Here is a 22,565-nt window from a genome sequence, read left to right as displayed (position 1 = left end):
CCTTGCTAGGCAGAGAGCCTGCTTCTCCCTCTGCCTGCCACTCTGCCTGCTTGTGTGCACTCTCTCTCTGACAGATACATACATACATACAATTTTTTTTTTTAAACCAGGATGTATGACATCCTTGTCTTTATTTAAAAAAAAAAAAAAACACTATTTCTGGGGTTCAGGTGCCAGTATAGAAGTGATAAGTGATTGTTACCAGTGAAAAATTTGGGCGTTTGAGTGGGGTTTTTTTCCTCTGTGCCTTGCTCTTTTTTTTCTTTTTTTCTTTTTAAAATTGTTTAAGAGGGGAGGGAGTGCCTGGCTGGCTCAGTCGGTGCAGCAGGTGACTCTTGATCTTGGGGTCTTGAGTTCAAACTCCACACTGGGTGTGAAGCCTATTTTAAATAAATAAATAAAATATTTTTTTAAAAATAAAATTGTTTAGGGGCGCCTGGGTGGCTCAGTGGGTTAAGCCGCTGCCTTCGGCTCGGGTCGTGATCTCGGGGTCCTGGGATTGAGTCCCGCATTGGGCTCTCTGCTCAGCAGGGAGCCTGCTTCCTTCTCTCTCTCTCTGCCTGCCTCTCAGTGTACTTGTAATTTCTCTCTGTCAAATAAATAAATAAAATCTTTAAAAATAAATAAATAAAATAAAATTGTTTAAAGTGCAAAACCTAGCCGCTTTCATCATGTATCACTAGTGGTCAGAAGGTAGACTTAACTAACAATGCCTATTGGATTTCTTTACTTTATGAATGAAATCCTTTCCTGAAATGACATCAGTCAAGGATTTCAGACTCTTTGATCCCCAAAGAAATGAACCTTCTGGAAAGACTCATTTCAGAGAGAAACTGAAAAAGCATTTCAATGCACAGATGTTATACTTTAGTGAGAAAGGCCATCACCGTACGGTAAAGTACCCCCTTGTTTTGATACTGTTACATGAATACTTTTTTTAATGAAGACTTTCTTTAAACCATTTATTATTATTATTGTAAGTAAGCTTTATACCCAGCATGGGTCTTGAACTCACCACCCCGAGATCAAAAGTTGAATGCTCTAAGGGCACCAGGGTGGCTCAGTGGTTCAGAGGCTAAGCCTCTGTCTTCAGCTCAGGTCCTGATCTCAGGGTCCTGGGATCAAGCCCCACATCAGGCTTTGTGCTCAGCAGGGAGCCTGCTTGCCCCTCTCTCTCTGCCTCCCTCTTTGCCTACTTATGATCTCTCACTCTCTCCCTCTCAAATAAATAAACAAAATCTTTTATTTTTTTTTATTTTTTTTATTTTTTTTAAGTTGAATGCTTTATCCACTGAGCCAGCCTGGCGTCCCATCTTCAAACCATTTAATGAAATAGTGTAATTTGATGTTCACACACAGATTGATAAATCTGCTAAAATTGGGAGAGTTTTAAAACCTCATAAATGCATCTCATTTCTTCTCAGTGTTCTGATGTCTGAGGGCCGACTGCCTGTCAAGTGTCTTGACTGAAACGTAGTTCTTCAGCTTGAAGACTTGGCCAGGCAGCATGAACTTGGAGAATTGTTGCTCTCTGTGTGCTTGAGTAAACAATTGAAGGTTTCTGTGGGTCCAGGAATCTTAATTATTAAACTGCCTTTAAGTTGGGCATCTCGTCGTTAAAATCAGAAGAGCTTATCTACAGCATGGGTGTTTTTCATGATTTGGCACACAGTAGAACAGGCAGCACAACCGAGATGGTTTTCACTTTGAGCAAAACCTGTAGCGGACGGAGGCGGTGATGTGTAAAGCACTTACCTGAAGTGTTCAGTAAATCCAAACCCATGCAGTCTGAGACCGGGTCGGTAATCCATGCTAAGGGGGTGTAAAGTTGAAGAGCATTCTCACAGTTTCCAGTAAAATATGGAACAGGCAGCTGAAGACCGTGCGTTTCTAAATGGCTGTCCCAATGCAGTTACCCTAGCTAGAGCCCTGTCACATTTTTTTTAAGGGGTTCAAGTCTTTAAGAAGTGCGTGTGTGTTCTCCCTTTTTAAGAACTCAGAATTAATATGGTAGGATCACCAGATTCTTAATCTGTCTTCAGGTCATGGCAGTATTTCAGTATTGTTCCTGTGGGATTGATTGGCCTTGAAGAGCCCGAGAAGCTCACTGCCTTATGTTGATTTCTTTAATGCAGGGACCATAGTAAGTGGTTTTGAGGGAGGGGTATGTGTAGGAGCCTAAATATGTAATTGTTCATTATCTTTCACGTATGAATGCTCTTACATAAGTTGCTTTACGCATTGATAAAATTTTGGCTTGCCCCACTGCTCCATAACTGTACTGCATATTTATTTTTATTTTTTGATGCCAGCATCCCAGTTGACATTTCTTGTTTTATTTACTTACTTATTTTTTAAGATTTTATTTGTTTGAGAGACTGTGTGAGTAAGAGAGAGCATAAGCGAGGGGAGGGGCAAAGGGAGAGGAAGAAGCAGACTTAACCTCATGGGACCCCAGGATCACGATCTGAGCCAAAGGCAGGGTCTTACCTGACTGAGTCCCCCAGGCGCCCCTCTTTTTTTATTTTGTTTTGTTTTGTTTTGTTAGAGCACAAGCAGAGGGAGAGACAAGGAGAGGGAGAAACAGACTCCCTGCTGAGCTTTGGATCCCAGGACCCCAAGATCATGACTGGAGCTGAAGTCAGATGCTTAACCGACTGGGGTACCTGGGTGGCTCAGTAGGTTAGGCAACCAGCTCTTAATTTTGGTTCAGGTCATAACCTCGGGATTGTGAAATCAGGCCCCATGGAAGGTTCTGCACTGTGTACAGAGCCTGCTTGGGATTCTCACTCTCCCTCTCCCTCGGTTCCTCTCCTCTCCACATACCCCCGCTCTTTAAAAAAAAAAGGGTGGGGGGCGCCTGGGTGGCTCAGTGCGTTAAAGCCTCTGCCTTCAGCTCAGGTCATGATCCCAGGGTCCTGGGATCGAGCTTCGCATCAGGCTCTCTGCTTGGTGGGGAGCCTGCTTCCTCCTCTCTCTCTCTCTCTCTCTCTCTGCCTGCCTCTCTGCCTACTTGTGATCTCCATCAAATAAATAAAATCTTTAAAAAGAAAAAGAAAAAAGAGTCGTGATTTCTTTTGTTTGTTTGTTTACAGATAACTGAATATTTTCATGCAAGAGAATAGCCCCATAATTCAAATTACAATCTAAACAAACTAGCAATTTTTTTTTTTTAAGATTTTATTTGACAGAGATCACAAGTAGGCAGAGAGGCAGGCAAAGAGAGAGGAGGAAGCAGGCTCCACGCTGATTAGAGAGCCTGATATGAGGCTCGATCCCAGGACCCTGGGATCATGACCTGAGCGGATGGCAGATGCTTTAACCGACTGAGCCACCCAGGCGCTCCCAAACAAGCAATTTATAAACAAAATACTTGCCTACCATTTTCCTAAAAGATACCTTTTCCAATAATTTGTGTAGAAAATCGAGTGCAGTTCTTATCTCCCAGTATCTGTGTAGAAGAGACAGGGAAAGGAATTAGCGATCGTAATCCTTGAACTCTGCATTTAAAATCTTTTTTGGGAAAAAATAAATAAATAAATAAATAGAATCTTTTTTGAAGTGCGCCCAGAGTGTCCTGGTGGTGTGTTTTCAGAATAAAACAAAGAATCCCAGTCCTCTTAGTTTGAATACTGTTGGTGTCCGTGAACAGCATTACATTGAAGATACCAGATTTAGTGAAGGTAGAACTTAGTCCTCCCAAAAATTGACACTTTTTGTTTGACCTAATATTTTCATGTGTAAGTCAGAGTTAACTATTGTGAAGTACGTTTGTCCACTAAGACAGCTGTACTGATTGCTACACTGCTTATCACATTTTCTTACTTAATCATCTCAGTAACCCTGGGAGATGGAGGTATTAACCACCACTTTCTAGGTGGGGGAAACTAAAATTTAGACAAGGGTCATATGCCCAATGTCACACTGCTGAGATTGGAATTTGAACCTATGTGTTCAGCCTCTTGAATCCAGGTCAGGTGGATCATAAGGGACCTGAGACCTAAATTTTTAACCCTTTTTTTTTCTTAACTGTTTGGAAAGCTTTGACGTCCTATTGGTATAAATGGAAATTTGCATTGCTTTAAGATGGTCTCAGATTGAGAGTGAGGGCAGTGGTGAATATTATCAAAATCACATAATACAGAAGAGTAGAATCACACAGTAAAGAAGTCTTCACTTCTGGAAATTTTCCCCCATAGAATAGTTATGGTAAACTATCATTTTGGGGTTTTCTGGAGTCTTACTGTGTTGTTTTCTCCTTTCCTATGTATTTTTGGAGTGTGAAGTTTATACCCAAGGTATATGAGGAGGCCCTGGTGTGATTTTCTTATGTGCGGACCAGAATACTACTATGTTCTCTTGACTGAAATTTTTTTTTTTTTTTTTTTTAAGATTTTATTTTTAAGGGGCACCCGGGGGGCTCAGTGGTTTAGGCCTCTGCCTTCGGCTTGGGTCATGATCTCAGGGTCCCGGGCTTGAGCCCTGTGTCAGGCTTTCTGTTCAGCAGGGAGCCTGCTTCCCCCTACCCCGCCTGCCTCTCTGCCTACTTGTAATCTCTGTCAAATAAATAAAAATCTTAAAAAAAAAAAAATTGTATTTTTAAGTAATCTCTATACCCAACATGGGGCTTAAACTCATAGTCTGAAATCAGGAATCACATGTTCCACCAACTGAGCCTGCCAGGTGCCCCTGTATTTTTAACTTTTAGTTGAAATATGATATGCATATAGAAAAGTTCACAGACCCTAAGTATCCAGTGAATTCTCATAAACTGAACACACCTAGGTAGCCGGCATGAGTCAAGAAATACAGCTTTACTGACACCCTCAGTGCCCCCATTGTGTCCCCCTCCATTGACTGGAATATTTTGTTGTTGTTGTTGTTGTTATAAAGATTTTATTTATTTATTTATTTATTTATTTATTTATTTGACAGACAGAGATCACAAGTAGGCAGAGAGGCAGGGGCGGTGGGGGTGGGGGCAAAAAGCAGGCTTCCCGCTGAGCAGAGAGCATGATGGGGGACTTGATCCCAGGACCCTGATACCATGACCTGAGCTAAAGACAGAGGCTTTAAAACCCCCTGAACCACCCACGTGCCCTGATTGACTGGAATAGTTTTAAGTGTCCTGTATAAGCGTCACAGCATTCCTCATTTTTAGGTCTCTTCCTGATTTGGGCTCTGACATTATTTTCAGTCTTTTTGCAAGAAGGAAAAAAAAAGACCCTGAAACTTGTCACTTCCTCCTTTCATAATCTCATCTTCTTGATAAACTTGCTTCCGTTAAACTAGAGTATTTTGTGTGGCTACAGGGTCCTAATTTGAGGGACTATGAAGGTTGGAATCGAACCTGCAGCTGTGGGGTAAAACCTAAAGATATTTCCTGAATGTCCGAGACTGAATGAAAATTTGGTTGTTGGATGCTGCCCCAGCTCAGGGGGAATGAATGAGTGAGTAAGTGTGCCTTCCAACACGGGGAGTGGAGATGGAACTTCCTCATTCTCGGAACTCTGATGAGGCTTTTTACATTCCGCGTGAGGGACGCAGGTGCTCCCCGTCAGTCCGCAGGAAACAGAACAGTCTTTGTCGGCGCAGACTCACCCGCACGTGGTTCTCGTCGCCTCCTCTGCCCCACTGGGACCTCACTTGGGTTAGTTTGTGTCTTTTGCTGCTTTAAGCGTTTAGACATTTGAATAAAATTTAATTTGTAAGTATCTGTTAAGTCATCAGAGCTGCAGGGTTTGCATGTTGTGCTGATGGGTGAGTGGAGCCGCTGGACGGGAAGGCCTGGTGCCTGGCTCCCGAGGCGGCCCAGGCTGGCAGGGACGCTCTCTCCCGGGCTTTGCCTCCAGCAGAACCAGTCTTCTTAAGTTCTAGAGTAAAGAAGTTCAGAGGCACGCACAGCAAATTTTGACTTCCTGGTAAAGTGATATTCTAGATACTAGAGTGTTTCAGAGAACCAACATTTTAATTATTCACATACATTAAAAATAAACTAAGTGCATTAATTCCCGTATTTTCCTGTCTTCCTGGGGAGAAAAGCATACTGAACACCAGGCGATACGTTTGTTCTGCAGAAACCATCGTTCTAAATTGGTGCCAAATCTGCATGTTGCCCCATAAAATATTAAGGGGAGCATTTTTAGGGGGCTTGCTTCTATCTTCGCAAAGGTGGTAGGAATGCGCAGCTGTATGAACTAGCATGCAGCAACGCAGTTCTCCTTTTCTGCAAGGTTGTTGGCCCCAAATTAAAACTGGTCTTTTCTAGGTGGTTACCTTACTCTGTTTTGATGCCCAGACGGCCCTGAGTCACTGACTCTACTCTGTCTTCCAAGAAATCTGTAGCATAAGATACACGGCGCACCACTTCAGGACCTTTAAAGACATTTTGAAAAACTCTTCGTAAGGCTACAGGCTCACTATTGTTATTATAGGATAATGCTTTAGATATCAATTACTAGGCCACATTTTTCTTTAAATCCTTCATTTTGGTAAAGAACAAAAATACTGTCCTTAAGCAACTTTCAAAATCTCTCCTTTGCTCTCATGCTGTTGAGTTTCCTGTGACACCTGGACAGCCATGAGCTCCCTTCTGAGATCACTGCCTCTCAGGTGATACACATATTGGTTATATCGTTGCAGGAGTTAATAAAATATAATGATTTTTTTTTTCCAAAGGGAAAAACTAATGACAAGTTTTCATCGCTGAGGCTGCTGGGATTTACCTGCAGCTGTGTTGTTTGTTTTTTTTTTCTTTTCTCAGATCTCTCTATTCACATTTATTAGCTCTTGCGGGATTTGCCACTTTAGCCAGTGCGAACCTTTTTTTTTTTTTTCTTTTTTTTTAATTTTTATTTATTTATTTATTTGACAGAGATCACAGTAGACAGAGAGGCAGTCAGGCAGAGAGAGAGGGAAGCAGGCTCCCCGCCGGGCAGGGAGCCTGATGCGGGACTCGATCTCAGGACCCTGAGATCATGACCTGAGCCGAAGACAGCGGCTTAACCCACTGAGCCACCCAGGTGCCCCGAGTGTGAACCATTTTTAACTTAGGACCATCACAAGTCAAAAATGCTTGTAAGAGCACCTGGGTGGCTCAGTCAGTTGAGTGTCCAACTCTTGGTTTCAGCTTGGGCTGTGATCTCGGAGTTGTGGGATCAGGCCCCACACTGGAGCGTGGAGTCTGCTTGGGATTCTCTGCCTCTCCTTCTGCTCCTCTCTCTCCCCCCACCCCACTGAGCCACCCAGGCGCCTCTAACTTTGTCTACCTTAAATGGGATCAGAACACTTAGAGTAACCTCCATTTCGGTGGAATCCTTTAACACAAAGCCTGTTTCATAATTGAAGCGTAGACTGTCTCACGTAATACACTGAGTGAGAAGCAGAGCGGCTGTGGGGCAGGATGGTAGTCAGTGCATCGGCTCTGGACCCTTCCCTGGCTGCCTGGGAGCTTCAGCGGCCCAACATCATGAGCGAGCACAGGACGGTGTATTACTAGCCCAGGGAACTATCAAAATTCAAAACTGGAAGTACGGTTTCCACTGAATGCCTATCACTTTTACTCCATCATAAAGTCAAGAAATCGTAAAGTTGAACCATTGAAGGGAGGGACTGTCTGTACCTACACATCACGCATTCTGATGAAACAGTCCAAGTTCTGATATGGTAAAGAGTACGGCGTCAGTCAGTTTCTTGAACAAATCATTTTGTAAGGAATTTTATCAACTTTCTTGGCGGCGCCTGGCCGGCTAAGGCAGAAGAACACGTGATTCTTCATCTTGCTGTCATGAATTCAAGCCCCATGTTGGGTGTAGAGATAACTAAGAAAAAATAAACAAACAAACTTACAAACAAAAAGAACTTTACCGGCTTTCTAATAGAACTTTGTTGCATAGTGTAGATTAACTGCCGCTGTACTAGTCTATCTCTACTTTCTTGTGTTTAGCACTTTTGAGTTGGGCTCATATTTCTGTTTTCTCTCTTAAGCCACCAACTTTTTAAAATGCCTCTGCCTGGGCGGAGGAGTCTTAGGGCACCTGGGTGGCTCAGTTGGTTGACTGTCCTGACTCTTGATTTCAGCTCAGGTCATGATCTCAGGGTCGTGAGATCAAGCCCCACATAGGGCTCTGTGCTGCACGTGGAGCCTGCTTAAGATTCTCTATATCTTCCTTTCTCCCTCTGCCCCTCCCCCCACCAGAAATAATAAATGCCTTCTGTCCTTTGCCTTTTGTTAGAAATCTAGAATTCAGAGGTGGCTTTTCTACTACACCTATTCTATTCCTTGTGCTACCCTGCGACGTCCTGGCCTGGCCCATCCGTGTAACGAGGAGTAGTCTGGGCCTTCAGATCTGTGCGTGATGTGCTAACACACAGCCTTGAGTAGTCATGTCGCATTTGTAGAGAGTGCTTCCAGTCTGGGAGTGCAGTGTTACAGTTTTATAGTCTCTGGATCTTCCCCCCTGAACTGGGCTAGTGGTTGTGCTTCCAGCATTCCCTACCCTCAAGCCCATTGTGGCCCTGAGGGTAAGTGGAGTAGGACTTGCCGTGCTTTTTCGCTGGGATATGCTTTGTATGTGAGGACACGTTGGGGGGTGGGGCCTGCTAGCAGCAGCTGGACACCTGTTTGGTGGCTGACCCGGGACTGGATCCCTGTGATCCTGAAGTTGGCCCAGAGGAGCTCTAGAGAAGTCCTGAAGCTCTCCCTGCTGCCTGCTGCTCCTGCCTTCCCTGGGAGAGAGCAGGCTTATTTAGTCCCTGGGGGGGCCCCTTCATTCTCCAGCACCAGCGCTTGCTGGTTTCCGGAGACTTCATTTCACCTGTCCTGCTCCCATCTGCTTTCCTACCGAGGGGTTAGTGCTAGAGGTTCGGGGGTCAGACTCTCTTTTTCAGAGACCATTTCTTTTACTTTTACTTTTACTTTTAATTTAATTATAACTGTAAGAGTTGATGTGCTGGTTGTTTGAAGTCATGTGATGTCTTGGATCATGTAACTGATCATACTTCAGAGAACCAAACAAACCTAAATGGCAACATAATTGTCTTAATGGCTGCCTTTTTTAAGAGTGTGAAAAGGAAATGATTTGATTTCCCCCCCCTCCTTATTTCTTTTTAGGTTTTGAATGAAGAATGTGATCAGAACTGGTACAAGGCAGAACTCAATGGGAAAGATGGCTTCATCCCCAAGAATTACATAGAAATGAAACCACATCCGTAAGTTGGACGCTACTGGTCTTCCAAGAGTCAGACCCATCTGCTTATTTCAAATAATGTTTTTATTTTAATTTATAACGTTTTTAAAATTGAAGTCCTTGGGATGGTTGTCATACCTTTTACTCTTTCTTCCCAGGGAATTCACAAAGCATGTTTATTTTGCATGTTAATAGTACAATATAATAATATTCCATGCCCAGCACAGAGCCCGCTACGGGGCTCAGTCTCACGACCCTGTGATCATGACCTGAGCCAAAGAGTCAGACTCTTAATTGACTGAGCCACACCGGTGCCCCAGTGGTGCATGTTTTAGACTGATCTTTAATGAAGTAGTTGTTTCGTTTAAAACAATATTTTCTATGCTGATACATAATAAAGTACATGTCTTGGATTGATAATAGCTGTCAGTGATCTTCAAATAATAAAACTATAGAAATGCCTTTCCGTGATTCTTTTTCATAAAACCCCTGAGGCCAGATCATAATTCTCCATTTTTTGAGTCTTAGAAAGTGTACTTATCACATGGTTTTGTTGATATGTTTGATTGCCCTATAGGACTGTATCTTAATAATCTTTGTATCCCCAGAGCAGTGTTTGGCAATATAATAGGTTCTCAATAAATGCTTGTTATAATTACTATTCTTGCCTACCACCTAGGGTTCCCACTTCAGAGAATTCAAAATAATCTCCTACCCCAGGCCGTTGAGAGCAAGGAACTTTTTTCTTTTTTCTTTTCTTCTCCCTCAGAACACCCCCCACACACACTCAGTTTATATTGGTGTGTGACGTGGTGGGGCTGTGGGAACCCTTGATGTGGTGGGTCCGTGGGAACCCTTGACGTGGTGGGGCCGTGGGTTCCCTCACCGACCACCGTCTTCTCACCCGTGCCCTCCACCTCCTCCTCTGGCCCTGCTCCTCCTCCAGCAGCAATCGCTTCTGTCCCTCGTACGTCAGGTTGCTGAGGCTCAGTGCCCCAGACTAGAATGCCATTGGGACAAGGAGGAGCAGTAGTTTCTGTCTCCCTAATTTAACACAAATGATAAGTGAGACCTTTGGATGACATGACCCACCCTGAGTGGCAGCCAATTGGTCCCTCTCCTTGTGTCACTGCTCTAACGCGTGCCTGTCCTGTCTCTTCTCCGGAGCCTCCAGAACAGAGATCTTAACTGCATCTGCTCGTACACAGCTCAGTGTCACAGAGTTCAAAGGGGTCTTCGATCATCTAGTTCATTCCTCTTTATCTTAAAAATTAAGAAAGCTTCTGGTATTTTTATTTCAGTGCCAGTAATTTATGAATTTGGTTCACTTTGTAGAAGACAGTGTAGAAAACCATAGAGCAATATAGGAGTTTCTCCCCACGTACCTCGCCCTTTTGGAGGTTACCCCCATGGCAATTAAATGTAAGCCAATTGCTGGCTTTTTTTTTTTTTTTAAGTAGGTATAAAAAAATCTTCAAAGGTGTATGTGGCAGGGATTCCTGGCTTCCTGTCGGTGGATTAATAATGCCCTTTGTTTGAAGTCCCTGTAACACTAGATTAGAGGGTTTATTTTTTGTAAGATTTTATTTATTTAATTGAGAGAGAGGGGAGAGGTCAGAGGGAGAAGCAGACTTGCTGCTGAACAGGGTACCCACCCCACCCCCACCCTGATGCAGGGCTGGATCCTGGGACCGAGGATCATGACCTGAGCCAGAGGCAGATGCTTAACCAGCTGAGCCACCCAGATGCCCAGATTAGGGGCTTACACACATCATGCCCAGTTACTAAAATGTAGGCACACGTGGTAGTGACCAAGAAACTCCAAAAGATAAACACAAGACTAGTATAGATGTCCTGAGAAGTGGACTAAGCACAGCTTTGCACTCTTGTAGCCACTTAGTGTCTGTATGTGCTGTGGGGACTGTGTGGGCTTTTCCCGGACAGCATCACGGAGTGCGCTCCCCAGGGAGAAGCAGTTGTCAATGGTTCCTGGGAGTGGGAGCGGCTCTGGATCATCCAGTGGCTCCTCCCTCTGTCCAAATACACAGATATTCTGTATACATCTGTTCCTTCAGTCAGTCCTCAAAATAGACGAAGCATTGGCTAAACTATATGTAAAGGACAAGATGATAAATATTTTAGACTTTGAGGACCAAATGCAGTCTCTGTCATTTCACGTATTCTTTTGAATTTAAAAAAAAATAACCCTCTAAGGGATGCCTGCGTGGCTCAGTGGGTTAAGCAGCTGCCTTCGGTTTAGGTCATGATCCCGGAGCCCTGGGATTGAGCCCCACATCAGGCTCCCTGCTCCACAGGGAATCTGCTTCTCTCTCTCCCTTTTTCTCTCTCACTTGCTCACTCTCTTAAATAAATAAATAATCTGTCTACCGTTTAAAAAATATTAAATTAACCCTTTAAAAATTTGTCAAAGTGGGGCACCAGGGTGGCTCAGTGTGTTAAACCTCTGCCTTCAGCTCAGGTCATGATCTCAGGGTCCTGGGATTGAGCCCCACACTGGGCTCTCTGCTTGGCAGGGAGCCTGCTTCCCCCTCTCTCTCTGCCTGCCTCTCTGCCTTCTTGTGATCTCTCTCTGTCAAATTAAAAAAAAAAAATCCTAAAAAAATTTTTTTTGTAAAAGTCAGGGCACCTGGGTGGCTCAGTTGGTTAAGCAACTGCCTTTAGCTCAGGTCATGATCCTGGGGTCCTGGGATCCAGTCCCACATCGGGCTCCCTGCTCAGGATGGAGTCCGCTTTTCCCTCTGACCCTCTCCCCTCTGATGTTCTCTCCCTCTCTCAAATAAAATCTTTTTTAAGAAAAATTTTGTAAAAGTCAGAAACTGGACATATTTGGACCAAGGGCCCATAGTGTTGCTGGCTTCTGCACGCGATCCAGTAATCATGGAAATCAACCTCAGTTCCTTTTCATTTTCGTATTTCCAGGCTGAAAGGGAATTCAGCAGAATATCATACTCTGTAATGTTTATATTAAATAAAATGCCTATGGCTCCGTGTCCTTGTTTTCCTTCGGATTGTTTGAAATGACATAGGCCATTTGAATCCGACTGTTGAGAAAACACAGGAAAGGCCTCCTTCCTCAGAAAGCACTGGTTACTGCCCCAGTTGCCTGATTGCTGGGTTAGCCCTCGAGGAAGACTCTTGCCCTGCCTCACCCTCTGTAAAGGTCCACTCTAAAGAATTCTGGAAGGAGAGTTGATGGGAAAGCCTCCAGGGGAGCTTCCGTGCTGGTGTTTTTTGCAGAGTCTAGCTGAAGGGCAGGGAGTGCTTACCCCCCTACCCCCGCACCCCGGGCAACGCTCTGAAACAGGAAACCTTATTGCTGAAGGGATCTGTGGCCTTGGGGCTGCCGAGTGGTTGGCCTTGCGGGCACACATCGTGTTCCAGGACTGCTCTGTGACTGGACATCCAGAAGTACAGGGTCCATGTCCCTCCCGTAGCAGCCGGAGAGCACCGAGCACCAAGCCCCTCTTCCCTTTTCTCCTTCCACCCCCGCCCTGCCTTCAGTTTTTGCTCGGAAGCGGGAAGTCTCCAGTGGAGTAGGACCTAATACAGCTTTCGAGGTAACAAGTTAAACACAGACAAGGAAGCAGTTACCGGTGCTGCTGTTGGAACACACTGTCGTGGGCATTGGGGGTGGGTCCAGATCCGAGCTTTTCACACTGGGTGCATATGGATGGAAGCCTGTGGAATGTCATGAAGAATTAAATTGGAAAATGAGCCATCTCCTCCAGTTAGCTTTCTCTTGCTATTTGTGTTGTAGTACAAACCCATCTTTTAAAGATTTTTAAAATTTTGACTGTAGCCACGTAGTTACACTCATCACTGTTGAAATGTCTTTTTTTTTTTTTTTTTTTAATATTTATTTATTTGACAGAGGGAGAGAGAGATCACAAGTAGGCAGAGAGAGAGGAAGGGAAGCAGGTGCCCCGCCGAGCAGAGAGCCCGATGCGGGGCTCGATCCAAGGACCCCGAGATCATGACCCGAGCCGAAGGCAGAGGCTTAACCCACTGAGCCACCCAGGTGCCCCTGTTGAAATGTCTTAACGGAGAGTGACCGCTCTTCTTCATGCGGTGCGGTACCCTTTATGTTGTGGGACATCCTCAAGAGAAAGAGGGACAGAATTTAGTAAAAAATGGAGACAGATACAAAAGAAGGCTTTAATAAAATGGTCTGCAGCTGATTTTCTATTTTTCAGTCTGGGATTTTGTCTTGGAAAGTTCCAGTTTAGAGTCTCTATTTCACTGAAGTTTATCTTTTTTTGCTGAGAATAAAACCGAGCTCATCTTCAGCCGGGCCTGGAAAGCCCTGCAGCTGAGTCCGTGTGCGCATCAGACACCGAGCGGGGCCGAGGACCGCGCAGAGCTGCCCGCACTCGCTGCCTCTGGGGAGCTGCGGCAGAAGTCTTTTTTCACTTCCTGAACATCTAGGCACTTTTAAAAATTCATAGTCATTATTTTAAAACGGGGGTGGGGGGAAAGAAAGGAAAATACCTGCTTGGTGGGCTGGTGTTGGCGGCTTGGGAGGAGGAGAGAAGAGAAGGGCTGCTGAGTGACTTGACCCCTCCCCACACCATGTTTATTGCCCAAAGGCGAGTCACAAACTTGAAGGCTCTAGAGATTACTGGAGACAATCTCCCAGTGGTCTCAGTATCGCCAGCCAGTCTTTCCTAGTCCCAGAAGATTCTGTTGTATCAATGCGTAATTTCTATTGTGTGGCCTGACTTCCAGGCACTGGAGGGCTTGTCTTTGGTTTAGTTCTAGAAGCTAGATCCTAGCAGCTGCTCAGCAGCCTGGTGGCATTGTAGTCCTCAAAGTGAGAAAGACACAAGAAGGTCGATTTAAGAACATTCAAAGATTAATCCAATTAATGGCAGCTTCTGATCAGACCCAGCCAGCAGCTCACCTCTTTCTGTTTGAGGTTTTTTGGTTTGTTTGTTTGTTTGTTTGTTTGTTTGTTTTAAGATTTATTGATTGAGGGCGCCTGGGTAGCTCAGTCGGTAAGCATCTGCCTTTGGCTAAGGTCATGATCCCAGGGTCCTGGGATCGAGGCCCTCATCGAGCTGGCTGCTCAGTGGAGAGCCTGCTTCTCCCTCCCCCCTCCCCTCTCTCTGTCAAATAAATAAATAAAATCTTTAGAAAGATTGATTGATTGATTGATTGATTGATTCAGAAAGAGACTGTGCAGGGGTAGGGAGCACAGAGCCAGATGCTGGCTGGGCCTTGAGGCTCAATCCCAGGAGCTCATGATCACGACCTGAGCCAAAACCGAGTCGGACACTTAACTAACTGAGCCACCCAGGTGCCCCAGATAGGTGTTTATTAGCTATAAGTAATATCACTGCTTTTGAAAATAACAGCGCTTAGAGACAGATTTGAAGAGAGAACACTGTTTCGGCAGTTCACCCCTCCTAATTAGTAATGGTTTTCATGTGAAATAGCGGCTGTGACTTTAAGCTTTTCTCACCGTTCCCGCTCCTCTCCCCCGCCTCCCCTTCCTCCTCCACGGGCCAGTTGCACCCATAGTTTTGCCTGAATTCGCCCACTTTTTCTTGTGGCCAAGGTGAATTCGCACTGGGTGCAGAAGAACCTATAACCTGTTTCAGTGAAAAAACCGAGTCTTGCAGCCAGCTGCCTCTGTGTAGGATCAGTTGTGATGTCGCTGCTGGTGCCCAGAAGTTCCTAGCAGTGATGGCAGAGAGAGGCCTCGAGAGGGATGTCACAAAATCTGCCTTTGTGACAGCAGAGGCTTCTCTCTCAAGGCCTGAACCTCTTCACCTTGGGCTGTTACAAGAAGTAGCCCCGTCTCCAGTTTCGGGGCCTTCCAGTTTCCTGCCTCTGTTTACTTTAATCCCACTGTAGCAAAGCTTCGACCTTGTCAAAAGGCTGCGAGAAGAGGCCTGTCTCTTAGACGGTTCTTCCAGTGCTTCATACTGATAGACCTGGGCTTTCCCTGGTGCCCTGAGTCAGTAGGGAGCCTGGTGGGCTCCGGCCCAGAAGGCCCAGCTTTAAGTATCTTTCTCTTTAAGAAGAGTGGCCCACAGTCATGCCTCATGAGTCACTTTCTGGAGAGTAGGGTAGGGTAAAGGCATTTGAAGGGAGATGGTCCGTGTCTCAAGAGAGAAGCCGACTGAGTGGTTTGTGGGACATGTTGACACTGGAGGGTGAAAAGGGGGGCCCCTTCCTTTGGCAAGAAGTGTTCTGTTACTCACATTTTGGAGGCTGGATATCCCGTCTCTTTGTGGGGAAGCAGATGTTGACTGGCTTGTCTTCCTTCCTTAGGTGGTTTTTTGGCAAAATCCCCAGAGCCAAGGCAGAAGAAATGCTTAGCAAACAGCGGCATGACGGGGCCTTTCTCATCCGAGAGAGTGAGAGTGCCCCAGGGGACTTCTCCCTCTCTGTCAAGTAAGTACTTCCCGCTCTGGTCCCTGGAGGCCTCCCTGCTGATGGGAATTGTGTCTGGCTACACACACCGAAGGTTGCCAACCGATAGAGGTTTAGCCTAAATGGTGGTTTACTAAATCAGAATATTTTACATTAAAATAGTAATTTCTGGGGGAAAAAATGCATTGTAAAATAGTAATATCTGGCTGCTCTTAAAAATTCGTTCTTCCAGTACGGAGTGTCGGTCCCGTGTGGAACAGTCTTCAGTTGGTCACATTTTCCCTATTCCCCCATGCCTCCACTGTGCCCTCCGCTTGCACGTGCCTCTTTCCTCGATTGGCCTCTAGGGGATCCCCACCGCCCTTTCTGTCAGTATGACTGGTCACCTTTTAGCTGGTTTGGGGGACCTTTACCAGATGTCTAGCTTAAATCCTCCACCACCGTCCTGGGCCTCTCAATTGAACTTTAAAAGGTTACCACAAGGGTGGAGGAGTGTTTTGCTTTCCCCAGTGGTAAAATGTGCAGAGGAGCTGGTAAGCAAGGAATGGGAAGGCAGGGAGTTTACCACCCCAGGAATTGTGGAGAACCTAAATTGGAATTTGAGGATTGCAAGCACATCACTTCTCATCTGCAAAATAAGGATTTTTAATCAAATTGTCATTTCCATATGTGTTTTGACTCGGTCCTTTCTAGGTAATATATTGCCACAGGAACCCCACATCACTGGGTGTTATATGTAAGTGATGAATCCCTAAATTCTACTGAAACTAATACTCTACTATATGTTAATGGACTAGAATTTAAAAACTTGAAGGCGGGGGAGGGGAGACTCAGATCACTGTCATAGATCACCTTGATTTTTTTTTTTTTTTTTTTTTTTAAATATGGAACGCTTCACGAATTTGCGTGTCATCCTTGCGCAGGGGCCATGCTAATCTTCTCTGTATCGTTCCAATTTTTAGTATATGTGCTGCCGAAGCGAGCACTCACCTTGATTATTTTTACATGAAGACCATAAGATAGTTTATTTGCCATTTGCACACAATGTAAAGATTTTTCCATTTTCAAAATTAATCTTGTTTCCTCTTAGGACCAGTATAGGTTTTTTGAAATGTAGATTTAAACTTAATTTTTATATTTTTCTCAGTGAAAGTATGGGAGGTGGTTTTAGGCCATATTCACACCACCACACAGATATGTGTCCAGTAAAAGTTAGTTTTTAGTCCCAGCATGAAAATATTAAACCGGATCTCTCATCTGTTTTCCTTACATTTCACACTGACCCAAGTGGAAAACAGTCCAGAACGGGGAGTGCAAGCAGTTACTCGCGAGTGAATTGACTGACGGCCGCACCAGGGTAGCAGACCGTGTGCCGGGGAGGCCTTGATTACACCAGTCACTGCGCATGCTCATGTGGTAGCTGCTGGCGAGCTCCCAGACCATTATTCCATTTTATCAAATAAAAACTTAAAAATCCATGCGTTTATTGTTTTAGAAATAAAATTTGAAACAGATGTCATTACCACCTTTAATGACACAAAGACCTTCTCAAAGGAGGTTCCAGAATCCAATCTCTAAAAGGTTTCTCTAGTCTCAGGATGGGAGTCAGTGATGAAAAACACCATGGCAGGTAACAGGCCCTTGTCTGGGACCCTGTGCACCTTGTGGAAACCGTCTGCATGGCAGCCGTGGGAGTGGGCTTCTGTGGGGCCAGAAACGTGGTGTGGGTGCGTCTGCCTTCCTCACCGCCGACTTGGATCCGAGTGAAAAAGCAGCTTCAGTTCTAACACTTGGGATCGCCTACTTGAAGCCCAGTGCTGCCACCTACTGGGTGGTTTTTAAGAAGTCATTTCTTTCCCCCTTGAAGACTGAAGGAGAGGAGACAGGGTGTCCTTCATTTACATGTCTTCCTAGAGCGCCATTGGAGGCCTGGGTGCTGGGGTCCGTGCCAAGGACCCAGCAGCGAGCAAGACGGGCAGAGCTTTGCCTGGTTGTCGGGGGTGGTCCGCTCCCAGTTGCAATCCCACTTCTGCGGGCCTGCGCAAGGAAAGGCGTGTTACTCGGTGATGGAGAAACCTCTCGGGGCACCGGGTACCTCGGCCTCTTGTATTTATTGGCCCACGACGTTCCATTCTGAGACCTTTCGCCCATGAGTAGAACTAAAATCCCTAAACGGAAAACGTGATCTGTACTCCATTTGCAGGAGAGCTATTGAAAGTGTGTCCAGTCCCTCCAGCTCTTCTCCTGATCCACCTCTTGTAGCTTTTAAATATCACCTAAGGTTTTAATGGGCGTTTGTTTGGTTTGGTTTTTGCTTGAAAGTTAATGAAGTCACACTCTTCCTTGAGTAAGACTCTGTTTGGCTTGGTACAGTGCAGGGCGCGTGGAGACACGGCATAGGTGAGGACATCCTTTATTTTACAGACATCTTCAGAATTGACCTGATGGACAGGGTTTCCCTCTCTGGCAAGGAGTCTTACTATTGTCACTGGTGATCATCAGTCCCCCGGAGGGCTCTCAGGAGCACTCAGCGTCCTAACTGCAGCCAGGGAGCTGTGTTTGTGCTGCAGTCCGGGGCCCCTTGGGCCGTGAGAAGTGTTGCCGGAATCCGAGTTCTCACAAGACGCTTCCTTGATCTGATGGGCGCACAGCCCCCTGGTAGCTGGGACCGAGCCCTCTGACCTGCTCTCGTTTGTGTTCTGTGCCCTCCCCAGATTTGGAAATGACGTGCAGCACTTCAAGGTGCTCCGAGATGGAGCAGGAAAGTATTTCCTCTGGGTGGTGAAATTCAATTCCCTGAACGAGCTGGTAGATTATCACAGATCGACATCTGTCTCCAGGAACCAGCAGATATTCCTCCGGGACATAGAACAGGTGCCACAGGTGAGCCTCCTCGAGAGATCGGGATCATCTCTGGCAATTAAGAGTAGCTCCTCGGGCAGGCGCCTTTTTGAAGGAGTCCTGGGCCTTCTGTGCTCACTATTCAAAGTATTGCCTGTAGTTTGTGTTACGGGTGTGTAGAACGAAACAAAATGGTTTTGCCTTTCCCAGAGGCTGCCCTTCTAAGGCGGTGCGTTGCCAGGTACCACCTATGTCTCTGTGGGAAAACGGTCTTTAACGCCCTCCGCTGATGCATCCCCGGAAGCAAGTACTGAGGCGAACCTCGTTTTGGAGGTTCCCGTCTTCCTGTGCCTGCAGCCCCAGCGCTGTGTTAGGGGGAGCCCCGCCTGACTGGAGTCAAGCTCTTGACCTTTCGACTCCATAAAACCTTAAGGACTTCATAAGCAATAAACCGATGGGAACTGAAGCCTTTTCCAAGCCTGGGGTTGTAAACCAGAGCCTGGCTGCTGTTGCCCAAGGTCCTCCCTGACGGCCCGCGCTCGCTTCCACGCCATGGCGGACGAGCCCTAGCACGTTCTGGCCTGTCAGGAGCCGTGGTGAGCGTAGCCTGCTCCCACGTAGGGTAGACCGACAACCTGGAAAGATAAACAGCGGTGGGGGAGGGTAGAAATGGGAGGTTGTCGCGGGAAACGTGGAGGAGTCGGCACACGGCGGTCGCGCTCCCGTGACCAGTCCCCCCCAGCAGGGGGCTGGCCGTGGCAGAGACCAAGCAGGTGTTCTCTCCCCGTCCCTCTTCTGCAGCAACCGACGTACGTCCAGGCCCTCTTTGACTTTGATCCCCAGGAGGATGGAGAGCTGGGATTCCGCCGGGGAGACTTTATCCACGTCATGGATAACTCAGACCCCAACTGGTGGAAAGGGGCCTGCCACGGGCAGACCGGCATGTTCCCCCGCAATTACGTCACCCCCGTGAACCGGAACGTCTAAGAATCAAGAAGAGATTATTTAAAGGAAGTGAAAAATTTCAAACACAAAAGAATGAAACCCACGAGCTGCCTTAACAGCAGCCTGTGAGGGAGCTCAGAACACCTGTCGGGGTCACCTGGTGACCCTCTCACTTCGGTTGGAACTTTGGGAGGGGTGGGAGGGGGCGTTGGATATAAAAATGCCAAAACTTACCTATAAATTAAGAAAAGAGTTTTTATTACAAATTTTCACCGCTGCTCCTGTTTCTCCTTTGTCCTCTTTTTCATCCTTTTCCTCTTCTGTCCATCAGTGCATGACGTCTAATGCCACATATAGTCCTAGCTGATGCCAATAATAAAAGAAAAGAAACCAAGCAGGCTGGTATTTTCTCTCTGCAGAATGTCTGTTGTAGTCGAGTGACTGAAGGAAGGACAGCCGTGGCTGGGTTCCTCGTGCGCACGCAGGAGAGGGCAGGAGAGGGCGGCCGGCCGGCGGCCCTTGCTGGGCGGCTCCTGCCAGACGGGGGTGGGGGGCAGCCCCCGGCCGCCAGGGTCTTGCGACAAAGTTGGAAATGGAGCAGGGGCAGAAGGAAGGACTGTCCCCTCATGGCTTCCTGAGCAGAGTCAAACTAAAAACCTTGGTCTCTTTTCTACGTTGTTTTCCCTTCCACATGGCATTACTGAGCATGTTGGTTTTTTCCTAGTGCCTTTTTCCTTATTTCAAGAGTTGCTTATGAGTGGTGTTTTTTTATTTGTTTTAAAATAAGTTAAAGACAGTCCGGAGCTTTTTCAGCCCATTTGTCTCCTCCTCTGTGTAAATAGTCCTCCCCCGGGGGAGGGGAGAGCAGGTGGAGGAGCCAGGCATGGGCAGGGGTGCGGGCAGGGGGCGTGGGCGGTCTGCCTGTTCTCAGCCACGAGTCTTTAAGGTTCAGCTTTAATGTTTGTCAGCCCTCTGGAGTCCGCTGTGGCTGTCCCAGGGGTGCTGTGCCGGCCGCTGCTGGGGAAGGAGGAGATGGTCCGGCTCTGTCCAGCGCTTCCCACCTCGGACTGGATCTGGCTGCGGGGGGCTGTGAGAGCCCTTGACCTTGCGAACCCGGCTGTTGCCTGCCCCTCCTCCGCTCCAGCGCCCCCCAGAGAAAACGCCCTGGAGCCTGCAAGTTTCAAACACAGGAGAGCCTAAGGGACTTCAGCTGTCGCTCTGTGACCGGATCGGGTTATATACTGTGTTCCCACACTGAGGTGGAGCCTGGGAGCTTTCATTTTTCTTGCTCTGAAAATCCGAGGTATCCGTTCACGGCTTTCATCATCTGTGTCCCCTGCCTGACCTGCCTGGGTGAGCACGAGGGCAGCGTGCGGGCAGCAGCCGGGTTTTCGAGGCTCCGTCTGCAGTGGGCTGTGTCTGTAGCTGCTGCCCCTTCTCCCCCAAGCAAGTGTCTCCGTGAAGCAGGGACAGTTGGGGAAGCACGAGTGGGAAATGTAGGAAGGCCAAGGCCATCGCAGAGCTCCCTCTTCCGCCTTGTCAGCTGCTTGTCCCTCGTAGTGATGTGCCTGTGAACTTTCTCCTCCCGATCCCCTGCCCGCATCAAAAACAGGGCTCCCCGGGAGCTGGTGACGGCCTTTGGGTTCTGAAGTGGTCGATTGGAGTCTCCCCTGGACTCTGCTTATGGAGCCGGACTCAGCCTGGAGTGCTCAGGCCCCGGAGGCAGCTGCTCTTCAGGACAGAGCGCCCGCCCTCTCGCTCTCTTTCTGGTAGCTTCTTTCCTCGGTGATGATAAAAGAAATCTCTGGCATTCTACACCTGGACCATTTGATTGTTTTATTTTGGAATTGGTGTATATCATGAAGCCTTGCTGAACGAAGATGTGTGTGTGTATATATTTAAAAAAAAATCAGTGTTTAAATAAAAAGACCTATGTACTTAATCCTTTAACTCCGCGGATAGCATTTGGTAGGTAGTGATTAACTGTGAATAATAAACATCCAATGAATTCTTCACTCTGTATCTTTTCTCTTTATTCCGCCCCCCCCTTCCGCCTTACTTAAAATAAAAACCTAAAAGCCATGTCAAGCGTCAGGCAGGACTCCCGTGTCCTCTTTTCCCGCTAGCCCAGCTCCCCGGGGGTGCGCATGGATCTTGCTGGGCTCCGAGAGTCACGCGGCCCACACTCAGCGGCTCATCGGAATCCCTGGGGCTTGTTCACAGTGTGGACGCCCAGCCAGCGCCCTCGGCAGCTGGGAGATGGTGGCTGAGGCCAGGCCTAACCACACCGCACCGGCTGGTGTAGACCAGACGGTGGTATTTAGGGAGAGCATGGACAGAAACTAAACCCAAGGAATTTCCACTTAGGTTCTTGGTCCCGTTCGTAAGTAGAGTGTGTTGTGCTACCTCATGGGCAGTCCCCTACTTGGGTGGTAGTTGTAACTTCGCTTTTCTGCGATGACCTCGGTGATGGAACTTGACCTGACACCGTCCTGCTGGACACTGCCGGTCTCACAGACCACCTGTGAGCTGTGCTGTGCAGATGCTTCCAATGTGGGGCCACTGAGGTGAGAACTTCAGGCCGTGACCGCCTCGGTGAGACTGTGCTCTCTGACTCCTGGCCTCAGAGTAGCATCGTAATTAATGGGAAGGTCGATGCTTAAAAGCACGGTTCGGTCACAGGCTTCTTGCTGATTCTATCCCCTTCCGCCATGGAGCTGGGAAGGCATCTGGGTGGGAGCACCTCGGGGAGGACTCCACCGTGGAAAGCTCATCTGCGGCTGCTGACAGAGGTACAGGAAGAGGCTCCCTCTTCCTGCGCTCACTTCAGTGACCTGCAGCAGCTGGAGCCCAAGTGCACCTGCTCACGGACCTGGGAGTTTGTCACAGACTCATCTTCAAGCGAGACTGTAGAGGGGACCGTAGTGACCAATCCTACCCAGGCCTTCACGGTAGTCTGCAGCCCCAGACCCCGCCTTCTGGTCCTCCGGCATGGTGGTTGCGGCCCACCCAAACGGTTGATGTTGGAAAGAGGTCAAGGCAAGGGGCACAAGTGGCCTTGACCTGCTGACCATAGGGGATCTTCAGGCTGAACTCTGCTTTACCAAAGTGCCTGGATAACTGGGGAAAATGAGAGTGGGACTGTATCTGGGCACCCTGGGAACACTTTCATTCCTAAGACACCCAACTGCC

General features: G+C 47.2%; 1 protein-coding gene across 1 annotated transcript in view; it reads left to right on the top strand.

Moving 5' to 3' along the window:
* The window catches only part of GRB2 (growth factor receptor bound protein 2), a 70,509-nt gene extending 50,742 nt beyond the window's left edge, over nt 1-19,767 (top strand). Inside the window, exons 3-6 of the mRNA XM_082705279.1 lie at nt 9,113-9,210; nt 15,486-15,608; nt 18,302-18,470; nt 19,230-19,767. Of these exons, the coding sequence (XP_082561405.1) occupies nt 9,113-9,210; nt 15,486-15,608; nt 18,302-18,470; nt 19,230-19,415 (576 nt within the window). The 3' untranslated portion in view covers nt 19,416-19,767. The remainder of the gene's footprint in view (nt 1-9,112; nt 9,211-15,485; nt 15,609-18,301; nt 18,471-19,229) is intronic.
* Nucleotides 19,768-22,565: the final 2,798 nt, after the last annotated feature.

Source organism: Mustela nivalis, assembly GCF_964662115.1.
Source record: "Mustela nivalis genome assembly, chromosome: 17".
Lineage (NCBI taxonomy): Eukaryota > Metazoa > Chordata > Mammalia > Carnivora > Mustelidae > Mustela > Mustela nivalis.
The sequence above is the reverse complement of the archived record's forward strand: the minus strand, read 5'-3'. Positions and strand labels throughout refer to the sequence as shown.